Source organism: Macadamia integrifolia, chromosome 13 (assembly GCF_013358625.1).
Source record: "Macadamia integrifolia cultivar HAES 741 chromosome 13, SCU_Mint_v3, whole genome shotgun sequence".
NCBI lineage: Eukaryota > Viridiplantae > Streptophyta > Magnoliopsida > Proteales > Proteaceae > Macadamia > Macadamia integrifolia.
In genome coordinates, this window is record NC_056569.1 from 27,057,156 (window position 1) to 27,080,222 (window position 23,067).

General features: G+C 41.7%; 1 protein-coding gene across 5 annotated transcripts in view; it reads left to right on the forward strand.

Moving 5' to 3' along the window:
- The window catches only part of LOC122059842, a 127,834-nt gene that overhangs the window by 47,476 nt on the left and 57,291 nt on the right, over window positions 1-23,067 (forward strand). For 4 of the 5 annotated variants that reach the window (XM_042622879.1, XM_042622880.1, XM_042622878.1 and 1 more), the window contains exons 6-10: window positions 5,456-5,550; window positions 5,811-5,943; window positions 20,903-21,097; window positions 21,662-21,852; window positions 22,024-22,090. In XM_042622879.1, coding sequence (XP_042478813.1) covers window positions 5,456-5,550; window positions 5,811-5,943; window positions 20,903-21,097; window positions 21,662-21,852; window positions 22,024-22,090 — 681 coding nt within the window. The remainder of the gene's footprint in view (window positions 1-5,455; window positions 5,551-5,810; window positions 5,944-20,902; window positions 21,098-21,661; window positions 21,853-22,023; window positions 22,091-23,067) is intronic. The other variant, XM_042622877.1, reaches the window with a different exon arrangement.

Sequence of the window (23,067 nt, forward strand, 5' to 3'; positions counted from 1 at the left end):
GGGAAAGAGGGGGGGGGGGAAGGCATCAAGCCACAAGGGACAAATCCTAAGAGGGAACAAGATTAAGGGGGAACGAACAAAACAAAAGCTAAATCCTAATAGGATACAAAGGTCTCAGGGGAGGGGGGATCTATAATGGAATCCGGGAGGTCCCAAGCTGCGACAATGTGCCTATTTTTAGGGGTACCACGAGCGCAGCGATGGTTAAGGCAACTAAGTTTGCCGGAGACGTCAAAGAAGATGGCATTCCAAATCTTGTTATAGGAGCGGGAGTTGGAAGTCCATCTTTGGAGGCTACGTTCCATCCAAAGGTGGTTGATGGTGGCGTAGAAGGCAAGTTTCCCTGTAGTATCGCAAATGGTTGATCCAACAAAAGTCATGTCTACCCAGATCCATTCCCTGCTGAAAGGGAGGAGTCTCCTATTGGAGGGCCAACAGTGAGAGAACTTTTTTCCAGATGATGGAAGAGAAAGGTCAAGGAAATAAGAGATGATCAATATCCTCAAGGCCATTCCAGCAAAGGCAACAGGAAGGGGGGACCGGGATATGACGATGGATAAGAAAGGCTTGAGTCGGAAAATAGTCAGAGAAAGCATGCTAAGTGGTAAAACTATGGTGAGGGATGTGGCCTTTGAAGCAGAAAATTTTCCACGAAGGAACAAATGGGTGGGATTGCAGAGATTATTCCAGGCCTAGGCTAAGGCCGAGGAGAAGAGACCCGAGGAGGAAGGGAGCCAGGCGATCTTATCACAGAGAGAGGGCCTTAGAGAGGGGAGGGAGGCCCAGATGTGAGCAAGAGTAGTAAGGGAGGAAGGGGGTCCAGGCATCATCCGAAATGATTTCAGCAACCTTAGCAGTTCTAGTAAGACTAGACGAGTAAATGGTTCGAGGGTTGACCAAGGAAAGGAGAAGCCCAGAGGAGTGCCAAGGATTAAGGCAGAGAAGGGTGGAGGAGCCAGATCTAATGAAGATGGATATAGCACTAAGAGCCGAGGGACTGGCAGCCAGGATGTTTCTCCAAACCCAAAAAGAGTCAGCTAAATGGGAGACAAACCAGATTGAGTCATTTTTGAGAATGGAGGAGTAGTCCCAGGACACCCAAATGCTTTTATGCTTGGAACCAATTTTCCAGGAGCTTGAGGGTGCCAACAGAATTAACATCTTTGATTCTTCGAAGACCCAGGCCTCCCTCAGGTTTGGGATAGCAGACCGACGCCCAATCAAGAGTCAGATCCTTTCCAGAGGAAGGAGTAGAGGAGGGATTCAGCCTTTTGGATGGTGGCGGTAGGCAGGGTGAAGATACCGGACTAGTAGAGATGGAGGGATTGGATCACTGATCTTATAAGCTCCAAACGACCAACGTAGGATAAAAGCTTACCTTTCCAAAGTTGAAGCTTCTTCCTCATGATTCTAGTATGGGGGTGCAGTGATGGGAAGCAAACCTGGAGGAAATGAGAGGCAGGCTAAGGAATTTAATAAGGAGGGATCTAAGAGAGAATCCTATATGTTGCAAAAGGATGGCAGAGGAAGAGGCGTGATTTGAGGCGATTGACATGGAGGCTGGAGAGACGCTCGAAGAAAGAGGGAGGGTAAGATGGATGAGATGGAGGTGGGGTTTGCCTTAGAGAAAATCTTGAGATCATCAGCAATGGCTAAATGGGTGAGGCAAAGAGATTTGCATTTAGGACTAGGAGAGATGAGATGGAGGTCAGTCGAAGATTGGATTGATCTGGAGAGGATCCCAAAAGAGAGGAAAATGAGATAGGAGGAGAGAGGGCATCCTTATCGGAATCCAGTCGGCATTCAGGCTACCGTTAATGAGAATAGAGAATCGGGGGGAGGAGATATATATATGAATCCAGTGCACAAAGGAGCAAGGAAAGGCCATTTGGAGAAGAACATTTGTGATAAAATTCTGACTGATGGTATCAAAGGCTTTGTGAATGTCAATCTTGAGAAGGGCGATGGATCCATGGGATTTCCGATCAAACTCTCTAACAATCTCATGGCAAAGAATGATGTTATCTACGATACTTCTCCCCTTGATGAAGGCAGATTGATTGGGGCTGACCAGGGGATCATTGGAAAATCCTATGAGCGAGGATTTTGGCAATGAACTTGAAGAGGAGATTACAAAGGGAGATGGGTCTAAAGTCCGACATGAGGGAGGCCCCTTCTATTTTAGGAATGTGGCAAATAAAGGTATGGTTGATACTTTGGATCTGGGAGGGGTTGAAGAAAAAACTTTTGATGGAATAGATGAGGTTAGTACGGATGATGTCCCAACAAGAAGAGAAAAAGCCCATGTTGAAGCCATCAGAGCCAGGGGCTTTGTTGGACTTATGGGAGAAGACAACAGAGCTGATTTCCTCATCTGATGGGATGGATAGGGTGGAGGGTAGGAGGTGGTCAGGGATATAGTTGGTGGTGTCATGGGGGATGGGAGTAGGGGGAAGGGGGAGGGTTGAAAGGCCACAAAAATAGGAAGCAACTTTAACTTCATATCTTCCAATTTTCTGAGGATGGATCCATTAGGATGGGAGAGAGAAAGAATGGAGTTGGCATTGGTTCTAGCCTTGAGAGAGCGGTGGAAATAGGAGGTGTTTGAGTCACCATGCTGAAGCCATTTGATTCTGGATATTTGGCGAAGAAAGCTTTCTTCTTGGGAGAGCAAGGAAGAAAGCTCAGAAGAAACTAACTTCTCATTGTTAGTGAGGGAAGGGTTCAGGGGATCCGATTAAAACCTGAGCTGGATGGAGACAAGATGATCTCTACAGGCAACCACATTGTTAGAGATTTTTCCAAATGAGGAAGCATTCCAGTTGTGAAGAGCAGTTTTGATATTCTTGAGATTTTTGGAAAAATCAATGAGAGATGAGGGGAAGGGGTGGACCGGAATGTTCCAGGCTTCTTTGACAAGAAGGATAAAGTTATGATGAAGAGTCCATATGTTGAAGAACTTGAAAGGCTTAGGGCTAAAGGAGATGAATCGGTCAATGAGAAGGGAGATGGGGCAGTGGTCAAAGATACCCGGGGGATCGAAGGAGGCATGGGAGGAGGGGAAGGAAGTCATCCAAGCCTCATTGACCAGGGCTCTATCAAGTGTATAGATGACCTGGTTGGAACTGCTTCTCCTATTGGACCAGGTAAGCATGGCTCGCAACCATCTTAAATCATGCACAACAATATCCTCAATGCAATCATTAAAAGCGTCAATAGAGGACGGATCAACAGGGAGACCTCTATGTTTCTCAAAGACTGGATCTGACGATATTGAAGTCTCTGACAATGCCCCAAGGGGACGAGCCAACAAGGGGGCAAAAGCTTTGAGAGTAGACTAGAGGGCAATTCTATTAGAGGGGAGATTGGAGGTGTAGATAGCAGAAAGAAGAGGAGATTGGATCTTGAGAGGGCAACAATGGAGAGGTGGATGGCCTGGGAGGAGGAGAAATCTCAATGATAAGGAATTTGAGAGGGTTCTAGATAATCCAAATCATTTAGACTATGAGGGTAGTTAGAGAGATGATGGACCAAGAGGGGGCAATGGAGGAGAGGCCATAAGGGGCATTTGATTCAATGACCTTGGTCTCGAGGAGGCAAAAAAATTAGATTTGGAAGAAAGAATGTGGGAACAGACAGCTGATTGCTTTGCCGTGGATTGGAATTTAATCCACGGATGTTCCATATGGTCCAGGGGATCATGAGGAGGGCTCGGGGTTGGGGGTTAAGAGCCCGATGGAGCCAAAGGTGGACTGACCTTTCGATCGTCTATGGTACTCTTTAAGAGGGGAAGGTAAGGGCGGTCTAGAGGTGATAACAGAGCTAAAGCCTTTGGAGGGTTTCTTAGGGAGGTGATGAGTGGAACCATGTTTTTTGGTAGGCAGGCACTTAGGGATAGAGGGGGAGGTAGTCGAAGCAGCAGTATAGGATCTGTTGACATGGGAGGAATTAGTCGGAGCAGTGTCAGAAGTAGAAGGGGGTAATGTTTGGGGTTAGCAGCGGAGGAGGGACATAAGGTGATACCCAAAGCCATGAGGCTCATGGTCAGTGGCAATAACAGTAGGAGTACCTAGATAAAGGTGGTCGTAGGCTAGAGCATCATGGTCGTGGGTCGAAGGAGGCTTGTTAGGCAGAAGAGGGGAGAAAGATGTGGGCTGCAACAAGGACCAGGGGCAGCATTAGGAGAGGGACTGACGTTCGACACCTAAAGAGGCAATAATAGTAAATTCTTCAGCAGCAATAGAGGACCTGACAGTGTGGGAGATGGCATTGGTTAAGTCGGTTGCATCAGTAAGAGGGGCCACAGCAGGGTAGGAGGTCACAACAGCAGAGGGGAATTATTCAATCGAGGAGACGACGGAGCTGAGAATGGCTACACCAGCATAGGAAGGATCAGCATTGAGATTTGCAACGACGAGGATGATGGTACCTTCAGACGCTGCAGGAGGCAAGACATAGTGGCAGGGGCAATGGGTGATGGCCCCATCAAAGGCGACAACTGGAAAGGCGGAGTGGCAGGGGGAAATAGATGATGGCACCTTTAGAGGCGGCAATCGACAAGGCGAGTGGCAGCGTGGAGGAGGGAGGACGACGGATGTGGGATCCTTTAGAGGCAGCTACTAGGAAAGCAAGGTAGGAAGTAAGAGCCCAGTAAGAAGACGAGGTTGATCCCAACAGAGGGAGGAGCCCTCGATTAGCACTAACAGAGGCGTCAGGTAGGAGAGAAGGATCAAATGGGTTAAGAGGATCCATATGGGTCAAGAGCTGGATGGGCAATGGATGAGCCTGATGGACCAAAGAAAAGTGGGTCAGAGGCGGATGGGTCGGGCTAGTGGAGGAGGGATGGTTTAGAAGATGGGTCGGGGGCCTCGGGGTAGGGGTATTGGAGGTGGTATGGTGGCTTGGGTCGGGTAACAAGTCGGTGAAAATAGGGTTAGAAGGTGGATAAAAGGATTAAGACATCAGAGGAGGGATAAGGGTAGGAAAAGGGGGGGGGAGGTAGGCCGATAGGAGGAGGGAGGAGATCTGTAGGGGAGAGGCCAGGGGAGAGGCCAGGGGAGAGGTTTCAGGAGGGATTCTGGTGGGGCAACCCACCAGAGGAGTAATGGACATGGGTTAGGGGAGGGGTGGTCTCATATCATGCTAACTTTACACATATTGGTCGTACTAGAGTGCCAAATAAAGTTAGATTATGTTAGCAATAGCATTTTTTGGATAATTTTTTTTCCACCCTCACATTAGGAACTTTCGTTGCCAAAGTATTTTAGTGAAATAAAATACTAAATTTATCCAAGAAAAAATAACCGTAGAGTTTTATTTTATTTTATTATTTGATGTGGCATGAAACAAAAACAATATTTCTTCATAAGTTTATTTTTTTTTCCAATAGAAAATGAATTGGAATTTATAGCTGTAATGATTTATACATCTCATGGATATTTTATGTTGTCTTTAGGCAAATAACTTACGAGTGATGCTCTTGGGTATGGTTGATGATCCCCGTGTGGTTCTCATCAAGCTTGCAGACCGCTTACATAACATGAGAACCATGTACGCAATCTAGAGGTGCTGGTATTTATTTTTATTGGTTGGATTGGTGAGAAATGCTTTTTCTGTTAACTGATTCACTTCTCAGAACGAGCAATATTCTTTTTGTTGAATTACTTGAGGATGATATTATCCACATCTTTCAATCAAAATTCCTGTCATATTTTCTTTTCTGTTGAACTGAGGTCATGGTTTTTCTGACTAATGTTCTGGCTTATAATATTATCAAATCAGTCACACTTTTAGATCTACTCTTCTTACAGTTATGCACTTTCATCACCCAAGGCTCAAGCTGTTGCACAGGAGACATTAGCTGTGTGGTGCTCACTTGCTTCAAGATTGGGTGTTTGGGCTTTAAAAGCTGAATTGGAAGATCTGTGTTTTGCTGTTCTTCAGGTTGGTCAATTCTTTTTCTTCTTCTTTTTTGGATAGGCAGAGAAAAGATCTATAAAGAAAGAGAGGAATATAGAGAACCGAGTTATCTCAATGTAACCAAGAAATGAGCTCTACAATTTTGTTTACACATCAACAGAAAGGAATATCTCTATGCAAAGCATGCTTGGATGAAGTATAACCATTGAAAGCCTTCCAAATCTCAAGATTTAGTCATAGCTTTAGCCCATCTCACCATTATTCTTCAATAATAGACATCATATGAGGCCAATTTTGAACTTCGTCATCAAAGATACCCTAGAAGGCTAGAAATACCAAAAAGGAATCAATCTCATAGAACCTTGGCCTTGGGATTCTGATCAAATTATGCCACTAGGCAAAGTCTTCTTGAGTTCATGTGGACGATGTTCGTTACCGTTTCACCTAAAAGCTCGTACTGCTAGGGAAAGGCAGTGTAAATGTATACATCAACACTCCCTCGCATGTGTAGGCCAAGATCCGATGGTCCTTGGATGTGGAGCTCACATAGCATTTCCTTCGAATGGCACCAAGGAGGAAGAATTGTCGGGAAAACTCTTCTAATGCAGTTCCTAGGAGTCGAACACTTAACCTCTCTACTTTGATACCATGTTCGCTACTGTTTCATCTAAAAGCTTGAATTGTTAGGGGAGGGCCACATAAATGTATATATGTAAAGGAATCCAACCAAATCCAAAAAGCCCAAAAAATAGTTTTAGATTTTGTAAAAAAATACTTCTAGGTCAAGTAACTCTTTTGATATTGCTTTTCAGCATATGAAGGCTCTTTTATTTTATGGATATATACATTTCATCTTTTAGTGTAACGACTTGGTCCCTCCCTTACCCTTGGCATGATATTGTCCACTTTGGCTCATGGGCATCTTGGCTTTAAAATTCGTTATACCAACTCAAGGAGGCCATCCTTTATGGCCAATGTGGAACTAAAGACATTCTCAACGCCTCTCCCATTTCTTTCCCAACCTTTGGGGCTCAACGGATCTGGGCTGTTTCCTACTTGCCGTGGCCCCACATAGTGTTGGGAGTCCACTCTGATACCACTGTAACGACCTCACCCCTTACCCTTTGCATGATATTGTCCATTTTGGTCCATGGGCCTCATGACTTTAAAACACGTCATACCAAGTTAAGTAGGCCACCCTTTATCAATAGCTCAAGATCATTCTCCCTAGCCGATGTGGGACTAAATGTTAGAGTTTATATAATAGGGGTACTTTGGGAATTGTTTTACATTATGTTGTTCTAAGTTGTATTTTTTTTCCTTTTAACTCCCTAGGGAGAACTATATAATTTCCCCTAATTAGTTTGAGCCTAATATAGGTGGAAGCGCTCATTGCTCTCCCAAGATTTGCCCTTCTCTCTCTTTCTTCCTCAACTTCTCTCCCTCTTTTTTCTTCTTCTCTTCTCTTTTTCTCCCTTATCTCTAACCCTAATATCTCTGACTTCCAACTTGGTATCAGAGCAAAAAGGGTTTGAGACTTGAGAGTCGACTAATCATCTCTTTCTTATTCTTTGAGTCTCTCTTGCAACCTTGAAAAAGGAAAGGGGTCCAATTGAGGTTATATTATGTAAAAAGATTCAACAAGAAGATCTAATGGAGTTCAAAAAGCAAGTTGAAGACACTTTAAAGAACCACATGGATTGATTGGAGCTCACATAAAGAAGAAGAGCCATTCCCAGCTTTCCCGCTAGCCATAGGTTCAGGTTCCTCTTTCTCTCTCCCCTAACATTGGTTGGGAATGTGGCCTAGCTGGAAAGAATCACCCAAGGGTCTTGTATGACCCCCTAAGTCTCGGTTGTTAAGTTTTTGTGTTGTTGGAACATAGCTCCATCTACCATTTGCTGCCAAGTAATGACAACTTCTCTGTTTTAGCTTGTTTTGGTCTGGATTGGCTGGTAGTGTAGTTGTTGGTTCCTTTTGTTGGATGTGTTTTGTCCTATAATGCTTGAATGCATTTGGGATGGAGTTCCACAATTATAAGTGTTTTTTTATTGGTTCTCTCAAGGTTTCATAGTTTACTAGTTTGCTGGTTTTTTTTTTAAGTTCTGAAAAGAAGATATTTGGGTCTTGTGTTTCCCTTTCGGTTTGGATCTCTAACTGTGTTCTTTTAGGAGTATCCTAAAATTATATCTGATCTCATTGAACAATGGAAGCTACATCGGGTGGGTTGAGTAGTACCAACCCTAGTCCTATTGTCTTTGATAACCTCAGTACCCAGATTTCTCTTGTGAAGTTAGGTGGTATCAACTATTTGGATTAGTCACAGTGTCTGAAGCTATCCCTACCAAGTAAAGGGAAGCTAGGGCATATTACTGGGGCTCTCAAGGCTCCCGCTGTCACTTATCTAGCTTACCAGAAATGGGAAACTGCAAATTCTAATATCATGACTTAGCTCCTTTGTTCCATGAAACCTGAGATAGGCATAAGATTATCCAGAAGGAAACTACTAAGGATATTTAGAATAGTGTCTCGAAGACCTATGACAGGGTAGGTGACTCTTCTAAGGTCTACCAACTGCTTTAGTAGACCCCTTCCATGAAGCAGGGGAACAAGACTATCTCTGATTATTATACATCTGTTATAGGACTTTGGGTGGAGAATTATCATTATTGAGATCTTTAGTCGTCCAATCCTGAAGATGAAGCCAAGGTCTGTAGGTTTGTCAAAAAGGAGCAAGTTCTGATCTTACTAAGTGGGTTGAATGTAGACTATGAGCCAATCTTAACACAGATTTTGGGCCAGTCACCTCTTCCATCCCTTGATGAGGTATGTAGCTACCTACTGAGTGAGGATATTAGGAGAGGTGCTATGGACCCTGCTCTGCCACTTGAGCAATCTTATCTTTTTTCCATTACCCATTAAGAATGGTGTGGAGGCAGAAAAGGCTAAGGGTCATCCCGTGGAGATGACAGAGATAGACCTCAGAAATATGATAATTCTGGGAAACCTGGGCACACTTGAGAGAGGTGTTGGGTTCTTTATGACCATCCTCTTAGATTCCTAGTACACATGGTGGATCTACTAGCATAAGTGGTGGCCCTAGAGGAGGGGCTACAACCATGCTACTATGATAGAGACTGATCCTAGAGGACACTCACGGGTAGATACCAGCTCCTCTAGGGAGGATAATGTAGTGTTTCGCCGGCTTATGTCTTAGCTAGATAGCCCATCTACTTCATATGTGGCCTTAGCTTCCGTAATGCATGTCTCCACATCTGCACCTTTCACTGATCAATTATGGGTTATTGACTATGGTGCCACTGACCACATGACTGTTACATTCCATTATTATGATTCTTACTCCATTTGTGCTGGTAAGGATAAGGTCCGGGTGGTTGATGGCCCTCTTCTTTGTTTCTGGTAAAGGTACTATTCCCATTACCCTTCCATTTTACTTAATTTCGTTCTTTATGTTCCTAACCTTACTTTAAATCTTTGTTTGTAAGCACTTTGACTAAATCCTTGAATTGTTGTATTGATTTTTTCCTTCTCATTACATTTTTTAGGATTTGGTGATAAAGAGGATTATTGGAAGTGGATTTGAGGAAAGCATGGTTCAAAATCTCAACGAGATCAAGATCTCAGAAATTTTGTTTTTTTTTTTTTACTAAGTCAAGATGTGCTATGACTTACAGAAAAGTAATCAGCATGGTCGAAATTTCAGTACCATTTTGGCAAAATACCGAAATGATACCAACTAAGGGTTATAAATACTCAATCTTGTGAGGGGAAGTCGAAATTTTGATTGTCTCGACAAAATTTCGGCTCCTCGCATTTGAACACAAAATGACTCCATTGTCCACTAATTTGCCACATCATCACATCTATTGCCTTGAAGATTACTCCAAGTTGAAGATCTACACATTTCAAGCTTTGGAAAGGTAAATCACTTTCCCAAATTTTTTTTTTTTTTTAAATAGCAACAAATACATGTTGGATAGGGCTAGATTTTTTGATATATTAAGACACTAGAGGCCGATCTATGACCTCACGGAGTCAAAAATTTTGTTGGTTCTTAAATTTTTTTTCTAGTTTAAAAAATATATTTTCCATCAATATAAAATGTTTTTTTTTCTTATGATTAATATAGCTTTGATGGAACTTAATTATATATATGTTACTCACCGTTAGCTGATTTACGACTCTATCGGAGAGAAATTTTTTTTTCCAACCATCATAGTTCTTTCCAGTAGACAGTCATTTTGATCAGTGTTGTATGACTAATATGTTTGGCACTTAGGATATTGCCATTTGGGACTTTGAGATTTACGAGTAAGACGCTCAGTGGATGACTTTAGTTAGGACTTGGGAGTTAGGGAATTGCATGGTATATTACTCTAGTACTCTAAATATTAGTTTATTAATGTTGAGGCATGTTTTGATCTTGACTTAGATGCATTATTTACTTGTTTTAAAATCATATTATATCTTGTTCTAGCAATATTTCATAAATCTCCAAAACAGTTCGACGGTTGTTGCCAAACAAAGGTGCAACTTTAAAACACTGCCATGTTCTAATCTTTTGCAAATTGAAGGTCTAAGCATGTTTATTAACCTTAAAACAAGCTCCCGACCAAGTTTCAGGTCATAATATGGCCGTTTGACCACCGAAACAGTCAAACGAGTAAAAAACAAATCACCCAGATCTCGCCGAGATTTTGGTATTTCTGTGGTTTCAGAACGAAACGAGATTTTGAACCTTGGAGAGCGGACTCTACCTCCTTAAGCCGTAATTATCTTTTTTACAACACCACAATCATATGCATGTGGCCGTAGTGATAATAGTTTTATAGACTCTGTTATGCTTTGGTATCAACATTTGGGACATCCCTCTTTTGTTGTTGTGAGGAAACAGTTACCTCATTTATTTACATCTTTGCTTCTCATATATTTCATTGTGAACCTTGTACTTTTGCTAAACATCGTCAATCATATTATTCCTATTATGGTAATAGGTCTGCAATTCCCTTTCATATTGTGCATACTTATGTTTGGGGACCTTGTCTTACTACATCCTTGTTTGGCCATCGTTTCTTTGTTTCCTTTGTTGATGTTTTTTCTCTTTGTACTTGGACCATTCTCATGAAAAAGAAGAGTGATGTTTTTGATGCCTTAAAAAACTTCTATGAAATGGTCTGTAGTAAGTTTGAAACCAAGATCAAAATTGTCCGGTTTGATAAAGGGGGGGAGTACATATATGTGGTCTACATGAATTTTTTTTTTAATGGTATTATCCATCAATTTGCTTGTGTTGATACACCCCCAACAAAATGCTGTAGCTGAGAGGAAAAAATGTCATTTGTTAGAAGTCGGTAGAAGCCTTCTTTTTGGCATGCATGTTCCTAAAACTTTTTGGTCTGAGGTTCTTCTTACTGCTACTTTTCTCATCAATTGCATGCCTACCAAAATCCTTGGGTCCAAAAATCCTTTTGCACTCTTGTCTTCTCAATCTTTTGCTTTTTCTCTTCCTCCCAAAGTATTTGGTTGTGTTTGTTTTGTGCATGTTAACAAGTCATCCTATGCCTTCGCCAGAATTTGTGTTGAGGTTCCTACCTCGGTCGTTCTCCCCTCATTGATCACGGTTCAAGATGGTGAGGAGCTCTGCTTCCAGCAACCCATTACCTACGATTGGAGGCCCCCTCAATGTCTCTGTTGTAAAGTATTGGGTCACGACACAACAGCATGCATCCCTAAAGCCGGCACGGGTGAAGCCGATATTTCTATCATCCATAATGACCTTATCTTACACAAAGACCGAATGATAATGTCTGCCACCGGCGATCGTCCCTTCATTGCCCCTCCGGCGAGAGGAAGGGCCAGAACTAGGCATCGTCCCCAGTAGAGAACTGCCATAGATTCCGCTGCCTTACGTCATAGGACCTCTCACGAGCGTTTGCCTAATGGATAAAATCGCTTCTCGATTTTGCAGTCGGACAAGGAGACGGAAAAGCTTCTCTCTCATGGCCATTCGCCTGCCACAACCCCTTTTGTTGGTTCCCAAGTTGACCCCTTTACTAACAAACCTTCTCCTGCTGACGGGACCTCCTCTAACCCATCGTCCTCTGATTCGTCTTCCGCTGGTGAGTCTACTTCCTCCTTTGGTGCTTCATCTAACGATACCTCTGATCCATTTGAGCTGGTGACCTCGGACGATGAATCCTCTGATGTTGGCAGCCCCATCCTTACTCCTCGGTGCGTCTCGTCCCACCCAGTTGCTTCCTCTGGTTCTATCTCCCCCGATACATCTTTAAATCCTCTGGATGTTTCCACTCATGTCTCTCAACCCGTGGGTTCTTCCTCTTCTAGTTCGTTCCGTTTTGAGGTTGAACCAGTGGTGGACCCACCTTTGACTTCTGTCACCTCTCAAACCTTTGACTACCAGACCCAACACTTGCTCCTTGGCTTAGACTCGTCTCTTCCCTCCCAGGCCCATCCTGTGGAACCTAGCCTTCTGGGCCCTCCCCCGTTTAACTCCTCCTCGGCTCAACCTACTCCTTTATTTCCTCCTGGACCTCCCAATGCTACTCCTCAGCCTATTGGAAGCGAGACCTTTCTTCCTTCTTCTTGCCCTCCTCTTCGGGTCCTCTCTGACCTGTCTTCTTCACCTGGCCCCCTATCGCCTAGAAGAGTCTCGAAGAGAACTTCCACCCGTAAGTCTCGGCCATCTGATCCATCGCTTCCTCGGCCCTCATTGGCTCTTGTTGATCCCTTGAAACCTCGCTCCTACTAGCACCGTGGAAAATCCCGCCCTCCTGTCATTCCCGTTGGCTCCATCCTTTCGAAGCATAAGATGTCCCCTTCTCCTCTTGTTTGATATCCCAAGCTTTTGTTTGGAACCTTAGGGGCCTGAACTCCCCTAACAAGCACATTGCTGTCCGTTTGCTAATCAAAGAGCTTCGGCCTACCTTTTGTTGTCTGCTGGAAACACATATTAAGGAGCCAATCTTCTCTCATATTGCCTTTATCATTGCCCCTGGCTGGTCCTTCTTTACCAACCACTCCCACCATCCCAATGGGAGAATTTGCTTCCTCTGGAATCCTAAAATTCTTTCTGCTTCTCTCATCTCTTCCTCCTCCCAGTTCCTCCACTTAGCCATTTCTGATATTAGTTGCAGCTTCTCCTTTTTGTTCTCGGTCATCTATGCTTCCAATCGTATGTGTGAAAGAAGCATTTGGAATTACTTCCATTGCCTCACTGGTCAAGTGGGCTCTCGGCCTTGGGGTCTTTGTGGTGATTTCAATGTGGTTCATTTTACCCATGAAAAACATGGAGGGGGTCACCTTAACCCAACCCATATTGATGACTTCAATGATTGCATTGACGATATTGCTGTTGATGATCTCTGTTGGTCGGATATCAAATACTCGTGGAACAACAAAAGAACAGGGGCATCCTGTATAACCTGCAAGCTTGACAGGATGTTAGTTAATGAACCATGGCTTTCTTCTTATCCCTCCACCCATACTTCCTTTGAGCCTCCAGCCATTCCGACCATAACCCCATTCATATATCAATCCACCCTTACACTTCTTTTGGTCCTAAGCCGGTCAAATTTTTTGATATGTGGGCACCTCACCCTGACTTCCTAAATGTTGTCAAGGAAGCTTGGCTTAAGCCTGTCCAAGCTTTCTCAACCCCTCTCATTGCTTTATCCAGGAAGCTTAGAAATGTCAAGGAAGCCTTAAAGCTTTGGAATACTAACTCTTTTGGGAACATCTCGTCTCTTGTTGCTGATTGCAAGAATAGATTATCCTCCATTCAGATTCAGGTTCAAGATGATCATCAAAATTCCACCCTGGCTGAGGAAGAAAAAATTGTTTCTGTGGATCTCTATACTCTATTGGCTCAGGAAGAAAGTTTTTTAAGGCAAAAGGCTCGCATCAATTGGTTGTAACTAGGGGATTCAAACTCTTCTTATTTCCATTGGTCCTTGAAGGCAAAAAACAACTTCAACTCTATTCTTAAGCTCTCTACTCCTGATGGCTCCCAGGTCACCACTGTTGAGGAGATTAAAGAAGTTGCTATGAACCACTTCAAGCTTTTGTTCATCCTGGAGGTAGCTTCAGCTTCCACCATTCCTGAGGGCCTTATCAACAAGCTTGTTCCTGACAATGATAGCCATTTGCTTTGGGCCATCGCCTCGGATGATGAGATTACTATTGCTATTCTTTCCTATGACGCCAACAAAGCTCCTAGGCCCCGATGGTTTTGGCATGGGATTCTTCACTTCAGCCTGGGACATCATTAAAGAGGATCTCATCAAAGCGGTGAAAAGGTTCTTTTTTAACCCTAGTCAGATCAAGAGTATCAGCCATACCTTTCTCTGCCTAATCCCAAAGGAGGAGGGAGCCGACTCAATGAATGACTTTAGGCCGATATCCCTATGCAATCTCTTGTATAAGTTCATTGGCAAGTCCTTACTAACCGGTTGAAGAAAGTCATTGATCCTCTTGTTAGTGTAACCAATTTGCATTCTTCCCAGGAAGAAGTATTGGTGATAATATCCTTCTCTATCATGAGACTGTTAGAGGATTTCACAGAAAGTCTCATTCCCTTGCAGCCCTTATAAAGATCGACATCCACAAGGCATTTGACTCTGTGAAATGGGATTATATTGTTTCAGTTCTTAACTTGATGGGGTTTCCTCCTATCTTTACCAACTGGCTCTATCATTGTATTGCCTATCCCAAATTTTCAGTCCTGGTCAATGGGAGCTCGGCTGGGTAGTTCTCCCCCTCTACTGGCATTAGGTAGGGATGCCCGTTGTTGCCCTACATCTTTTGTCTTTCTATCGAGGTCCTATCTAGAGGCTTGCAAGTTGCCTTGGATCAGAATTCTATCATTCCCATCCCTAAATGCAAGGCCATCAAGCTCACTCACATTGCTTTTGCCGATGATTTGATGATTTTCTCCCAGGCCGATGATTCTTCTTTAGATTCCATTATGCGTTGCTTGGGCTCCTTTGCTTTGATGTTTGGTCTTCACATCAACCCTGGGAAATCCCTTATCTTCTTATCAGGGATCTCAGATGAGGCTGAGTCCTCTTTCCTTCAGAAAACGGGCTTTACTCTAGAGTCTCTTCTGGTTTAGTACTTGGGGCTTCCTCTTATTCCTGTGAGGCTCGGCCCATTATTGCACTCCAATACTTGATCTTACTGGGAAGTGTCTCCAATTGTGGAAAGGATAGCTTTTGTCTTTTGTAGGGCTGCTCGAGCTCATTCGATTAGTTCTCCAAGCCTCCTACATTTATTGGTTTGGTATTTATGGTCTTCCCAAAGCAATTACAGTCAAGCTGGGATCCTTATTTGCTTCCTTCCTTTGGAAAGGGTGTGATTCCTCTAGATTCCTTCGCCCCCTAAGTTAGGCTGCCGTTTGCCTCCCTAAAAAAGATGGGGGCCTGGGGTTGAGACGAATCAAGGATGTCAATCTAGCTGGAACTATGAAACTAATCTGGAACGTGATTAGCAAGAAGAAAAGCATTTGGGTCAATTGGGTGTACTCGAATCTCCTCAGGCTCGAAATTTATTGGTCGGTCCGCTTCCCCCTGATGCATCTTGGGTGTGGAGAAAGATCATTTCCTTGAGATCTATTGCCTCCAGAGCTATCTCCTCTCGTATTGGTGACGGATTTTCCACCTATCTTTGGCTTGATCCTTAGCACCCTAAAGGGCTCCTATCTCAGGTTATCTCTGCCAAAGGTATATACAGTTTGAGGCTCTGCAGATATCATCTCCTTGGGAACTTGGGCTCCCCCTCCTCTTGCCTCTGACCAGATTGCTGAAATTTGGAATTCTTACCTATCCTTCCAAATCCGAATCTTAGGAGGCTCGACACCATCCTTTGGAAGCATGCCCCAAATGGCATATTCAGTGCAAAATCAGCTTGGGACTTCATTAGAGCTCATGGTACGGTTTTCCCATGGCACAAGCTCATTTGGTTTAAGCATCACATCCCTCGCCAAAGTTTCACAGCTTGGAGAGTCTTCAAGAATTTCCTTCCCATGCAAGCCTTTCTTATTTAAAGAAGAATCCAGGTCTCCCCTTTATGCTTCCTTTGTGGTTCTGAGCCTGAGGACATTGACCATCTCTTCTTTGCTTGTCCTATCTCCTCCTTTATATGGAAGCTTGTTATCTCCAAATGCTGGCCGGTTAATCGAAGAATTCTCCCCCTTCAAAGAGAGTGGATATGGATATGACTTTTTAAGGAAAGACCATTTGTGACTATTAGGGCAAGCTCGCCTTCTGTGCAACCATCAATCAGATCTGGATGGAGAGAAATCATAGGAAATGGACCTCCAACTCTCAGCCGCTTGGAAAGATTTGGAATTCCATCTTCTTTGATGTCAAGACTAAGGCTTCAAAAGTCTCCTACACTTGTTCCCCCTCCCCTAGAAATTGTTACATTGTTGGTTCCTATCAGCTTCCGAGCTCTGTGCTCAGGAATTTTGTTCCCCCTTGTGGGCTTGCTTTCTCGCTTCCCCCTCCCCTCTTTATAGGGGCTGTTTGTAACTTCTCCTTCCTCTTTGTTTATAAAATTTTATTCACCCAGGAAAAAAAAAAAAAAAAAAGAAAAACAGAAAAAGGAAAAAAAGTCATCCCACAATAAACTCAATCCCAAAGCTCTTAAATGCCTCTTCCTTAGGTATTCTTCCACTACAAAAGGCTACAAGTGTTACTACCCTTCTTCTCGCAGGCGACTTCTTTCCAAAGGTGTCACATTTTTTAAGTCCGTGCCTTTCTTTGCTTCTCATCAACATCCTTTTTAGGGGGAGAATAGAAGTGAAAGTGAAAAGGCCATTGGTGCTATTCTATTTCTTTCTCCCTTACCTCTTACTCCTTTTTCTTTTGATATTGGGAAATTAAAGAGATGGATGATGCTGATACTATGGATATTGTTGATACTAGTGGTCCTTGTAAAGAGGAGGTACTTATTGTGTACACAAAAAGGACAAACAAGACTGCCAAGAGTCCTCTTTGGATCCACATCCTGAGCTTCACCTTCCTCAGTCAGATAATATCTCTTTTTGTCCTTTTTAGTTTGACCTCCCTATTGCTGTTTAAATAGGTAAGATAGCTTGTACTAATCCTATAGCCCAATTTGTTTCCTATTATGCTCTCTCTCCTGCAGGTGTTACTTTACAATGATATACAACGTAGAATATTGGGCTGTTAAGAAAAGACATTGATAAGTTATGTGTAGCGGAAATGAGGATGTTAAGATGGATGTGTGGAAAAACTAGGAGGGATAAGGTAAGGAATGAACGTATTAGAGTGGATTTGGGACTTTCCCCAATTCATGATAAGCTTTGTGAAAGTCGTTTGAGATGGTATGGCCATGTTCAACGGAGGCCATTGGATGCGCCAGTAAGGAGGAGCGACCTCTTTTGATAGAAAGATCCAAAAGAGCTAGTGGCAGACCAAAAATGACCATAGGAGAGGTTGTGAGGAAAGGCATGCACAAATTAGGCGTAGTCCTAAGTATGGCCTCGAATAGAGTGGAATGGAAGGCTAAGATCCAGGTGGCGGACCCCCTATAGCTGTGTTCGACTTCGTTAATGCGATTAGTAATTTGTTTCCTTCTTTTACTTGCCTTCTTCCTTTTCTTTTCTTGGGTCCATGTGGCCTACCCCATCAAGTTGGGAAAAGACTTAGTCGTTGTTGTTGTTGTTGTTGTTGTTGTTGATGATGATGAAGATAAACAGAGTGCAAGACTCATCTCTCTGTGGTTCAGAGTCTAGAATATAATCTGGAAGAGCACAGAGGCTGGAACCATGCTTAGAACCAGGCTCAGAGTATCAGACGTAAAGAAATTTGAATATTTGACAGAAAACCAGAAATTAATGCATTTCTGAGAAACCAGTTTATCAAGTAATTACCATGCACACATATGGGTCTGTATTTAATACTAAATGATATTGAGAAGAAGAAGATGACAGTATACAGTGATGTAACCTTCACAAAAGGATTACGCAGCCCTGGTAACTATGTCCTAACCAGAAAAAATGTTAAATTAATGGGAATTTAGATGGTGCGAAGGACCTGCAAGAGAAAAACCAAGAAACAGAGTGTAGAATTCAATTCTATAATTTCATATTTAAAAAACTAGGAGTCAATCTCAGAATTCAAGAGATATGAGTTGTTGTGTGTTGATATACATTGTTGTAGTCCTTACCTAAAAGCTCGAGCTTTTGAGATAAACGTTATAACATAGTATCAGAGCCAGGAGGTCAGGTGTTCGATTCTTGTTAAGTCCGAGGGGTTTGTTCTATGTGTTGTTGTTCCCCCATAGTGATAGGTCACGTACAGAACCGTGAGTGTGGACCTGCATGTGCAAGGGTGTTTTGTGTTGATATGCATTGTTGTGGCCTCTAACAGCTCAAGCCTTTGGGATAGGTGGTTGTAACATCACTAATAAAATCTAAAATATCAAATATGGAGAAATTCAGAACTATTATAAAGGAGATATGATCAAATTAAGCAACCTGGAATTGCAACACAGCAGCCATGCTTTCAGTTGCATGGATATAGTTGTATGGTATACATTTGTGTTTTAGATTAGGGTGATGCATTATTCTCTTTTGACATCACATCCACTTTCTGCACTTTTTTACTTGTGGTTGTGATGCTTTAACTAATTCTAGTTAGGGGAGAGAGTTCTTTCTTTGGAGCAATAGGGCAAAAGTGACCGATCCGCCCTGATCTGATCCGGGTCGGTATTGGCCGATACTGATGACTAAATCCTTAGTTTAGAGTGTTTTGAACAAAATAAGTTCTTTTAATAAAACAAAATAAGAAAAATGTCCAAACAAAAAAATTTGAAGGAAGATAAAAAAGGATGAGAAATGAGGAGTAAGGGGAAAGAGGCGCACAACCAAACAAGTCAGGATAGTCAAAGCTATATGGGGTTGGCTATATGGATCCTTGCCCTCTAATAGATTCTATCATAGGTCATACTTGGGACAAGACCGAGACTAAACATGTCATTCCTCACCACTTCTCCTATGGTCATTTTAGGCTTGTCCCTAGCTCTTTTAGCTTTTTCAATCTGAATCCGATCCCTCCTACTTACTTTGGAACTTTTGAATAATGTAGTTCTCTTAGATGGTCATTGGGTCATGGATCGAAATATGGGCTGATACAAAAATGTAAAGAAATTTTCTTATTGTGCAGACTTTTTATTTCTTATTATTTTTCGTTCTTAGCGGAGCTATCAATAATTTGTTATTTCATTCCTCCTTTCATAAAAGTAGGTTGGGCGATGGATTGTCTTGGTGGTAGACGTAATGCATGTAGGACTGGCACCGATCTATATAGTATGTCAGGCAAGGATTAAAGTATCGGTATCGGTCGACCAAAATTAAGATACGTATCGGAGGGTATCGTATCGTGTCAGAGATACACTAAATATACGCACATAAATGGATATGAAACACCTTTTTAAACACTTTCGCATAAAAAATTGTTAAAAAAAACTATTGATAACATGTATTATGCATAAACACTAAATTGAGGGTATCGCACTAAGAATTCAAGATTTGTAGTTGTCCCATAAATGTAAAATCTTTGTTCCCAACCTTGATTTCCACTTTAGTTAGAGAGAAATATGGCTGGCAGCAACTTTGGAACAAAAACCCCTCAAAAAATTGTGTTTTCTAAAAAATACCCATCTTGGCCATTATATGACCGTAGTGCACTGTATCGGTACATACAGATACTCACCGATACGTACCGATACTCACCAATACGTACTGATCGATACATACCGATACTCATCGATACGTACTGATACTCATCGATACGTACCGATCAATACATACAAATACTCACTGATACTTACCGATACGAACCGAAACGTATATTTCACCTTGATTTTATATTTTCCATAGAGTATCAATACGTATCGATAGTGTATTGGTGCATATCGGATATATATCGATACGAAAGGATTTTAAAAATTCCATATATCGTATCGGTGTGTGTCGTATCGGTCGGCTAAATTTAAGATACATATCGGAGGGTATTGTATCGGTATCGGAGATACTTTAAACCATGATGTCAGGTAGACAATCGGTACCTTGTTATAGTCTGTCATTATAAGCTTGTGTGGTTGACTTAGACTGGTGCATCAGTTTGACATCCGGTACTGTTATAATTAGCCATAACCTGTCAATCTTTTTGCATGGATCCTCGTGCTCGTCCTTGCTTGGAATCTCCATATAGCCGACCCCATTAAGTTGGGATAAGGTTTTGGATGTTATTTGATCAAATTAAGCAACCAGAAAAGTGAACCAAAAACAGGGTTTTCACCTTGTGTAAAATCAGCAGATATAAGAAGTAAGAAGGAGAAGAATGGAAGCAAGGTAGGGGAGGTCACATCTAATAAGAGAACCAAGGTTACCCAGAGGAAAAGAGAGAGAAAACAAGAACTCACAAGTAGTAACACAGCAGCACATGAAACTCAAAATTCAAATTCACTATTCAAAAATCGATCATCTCTATGGGGTGGAGGTGCTTAAATATATATAGTTGCTAACTGAACTAATATTGACACGCTCATGGATTCCTAGTCCAACTGAGACTGAATAATAGATTAAAAACCAAATTGAACTCAGTTACTCTCTACCACCAGCCTATTCTAATTCAAAGACCCACTTAAAGACTAAAACTAGACTAATATATCAGTACCTGACAACAGCTCTTGAAGAGCTCGCTAAAAATTAATTTTAATTACAATATCAACCCCCAAATTTTTTTTAAAATACCTAATCTACCCTTGCTGGAAATGCTGGCTCAAGTTTAGCCTGGTTTTTCCTGGCATGGCTCCCAAACTGTGCAATGCTTATCCATCCAGGCTTCTCTCTCTCTCTCTCTCTCTCTCTCTCCATTAAACTAATTTAGTATTTAATGGATTGCTACTGCTACAGCCTCATACTTTTCAGAGAATGCGAGCTGAACTTGCTTCCATGTGGAAACCTAGCATCAAGGCAAGAAATCTGAAGAGAATATCTCCTAAATCCAGCTCTTTGGTACCCTTGCATGAAGATCATATGATTCCTGGCTCTCCGAAATCAAGGCAAGGATCTGTGATGGCAGTTGATGAGGATTTTGCAACTATGAAGGTGGGGGATGTTGTCTTGAAAAGTTTTCTTTTCTTTTTTGATCGTCTATATGTTTTAAACTTCAATATGCAATTTGAGAATGAAGTTTGAGCATTGCCAATAGAAATGAAGATCACATATTTATGCTCAAATAACTTAGCTACATGGGGTTCTTTTTTTTTTTTTTTTTGGAATTTCTCAATAGGGAATATTATCAGATGAAGACTGAAGCCTTTCGTTATTGTTGATATTATTTTACTAAACATAAAACATTACCTTTTCTGAAATCTTCGTGTCAGACATCATACTGTACCCATATATTTGACTCATAACAGCTTCTGCACTTATTCTAATACATATTTTTCATACTTAAAGTTGCCACATACAGTAGCTTATTTTGAGTGCAATCTCTTAGTATTGGGAATTTCTAAACTGTGTCATACATACACAATGTACAAAATAAAGTGTATGGATGTGTCCTCATTTCAACCATCCTTGTTATTGACTTTAGATTACCTTTATCCCGAGGAGTTGTGGCCTTTGTTGGACCAAGAGGTTGATTTTTTTTTTTTTCCTCATCCGCAGGATCTTTTGCAAGCTGTTCTGCCATTTGATGTTTTGCTCGATCGAAGAAAGCGTAGTAACTTTCTCCATAATTTTATGTGCTCAGAGTCTGCTCAAAGGAAGCCTAAGGTTGTGAAGGATGCTGGGATAGCTTTAGCTTCTTTAGCAGTTTGTGAGGAAGCACTTGATAAGGAGTTATTAATATCAACTTCGTGGGTTTCTCATTTTTAATCTTTTTCTCTATTAATCTTGCATATAATAAGTTGAAAATTTCCAATATTTTGCATATATTTTTATCTCATGTTATTCATTTATGAGCCCCTATTGGTACTACCATCATATAATGTACGTTGACTAGGTTTTTTTTTTTTTCCTGCTTTCAGTTATGTTCCAGGGATGGAAGTAACTTTGTCTAGTCGCCTAAAAAGCCTTTACAGTATCTACTGCAAGGTATTTTTTTAAGTTCTTGTTCTTTTTGGGTGATCAACATATCTTCATGTGTTAATCACCACATTCTTGCTGCACTTCTCTGGGTATAACTGAGCTGAGTGTGGGTTGGTTCTTAGGAATGCCATAATTTAGCATGGTAAGCATTCCACCAATAAAAAAAAAAAAGCATGTTAAGCACAAAAGCTATTGCCCTTTTTGGTGACACTTCTGTGACAAGGTTATGTTCCCCCATGCCACATGGAAGACATGTTGATATGAATGTGGATCCGTGGTGTCAAGTCTTGATACATATCAAGATTGGCAATGTCGATATGATACAGGAGATACATAACATATATTTGTTCAGAATGATGTCATACTTGTATGAATCAATACAAAACCTAAGTATATCCCATCTACACTCAAAACAACCTAGGGGGAGTGATTAAACAAGAAAAATATGAACTTACTATTGAAGATTTAGATCACATTGATTTTTTTTTTTTTTTCAAATCTTTTTTGCTTTATTGCTTCTTATTACTTATTAATAGCTTTGATATATGAACTTGCCAATGAAGATTTGAATCACATAGCAAAGACAGATAATTTGACATTTGTTGGATATCATCATTATTTGCTTATTTATGGTGTACAATGCTTAAACACTCTAGTTTCTCATGTATCAGGAGCATATAAATGTGTGTCAAAGCATATCTAGCATCTCTTATTTCTCTCCGATATGTCTTGTAAAACCAGCTTTCCAATATCCTGTCCAACACTGATAGTTGACACCTTGTGTTGGTCCAATGGGGTAGAATTTCCAACTCCCGAGTCCCGGCTTACTGATCTAATTTCAGAATACAGGAAACACAGGAAGTACTTGAGAATGAGGTTAAAGTTTCATAAAATAACAAGGTTGCCATTTCATTAACAACGGAATCATTAGCAGTCTTGTGATTTTCCCAGTTTGGACTCGCTTTGTAGAAACATGCCCTACT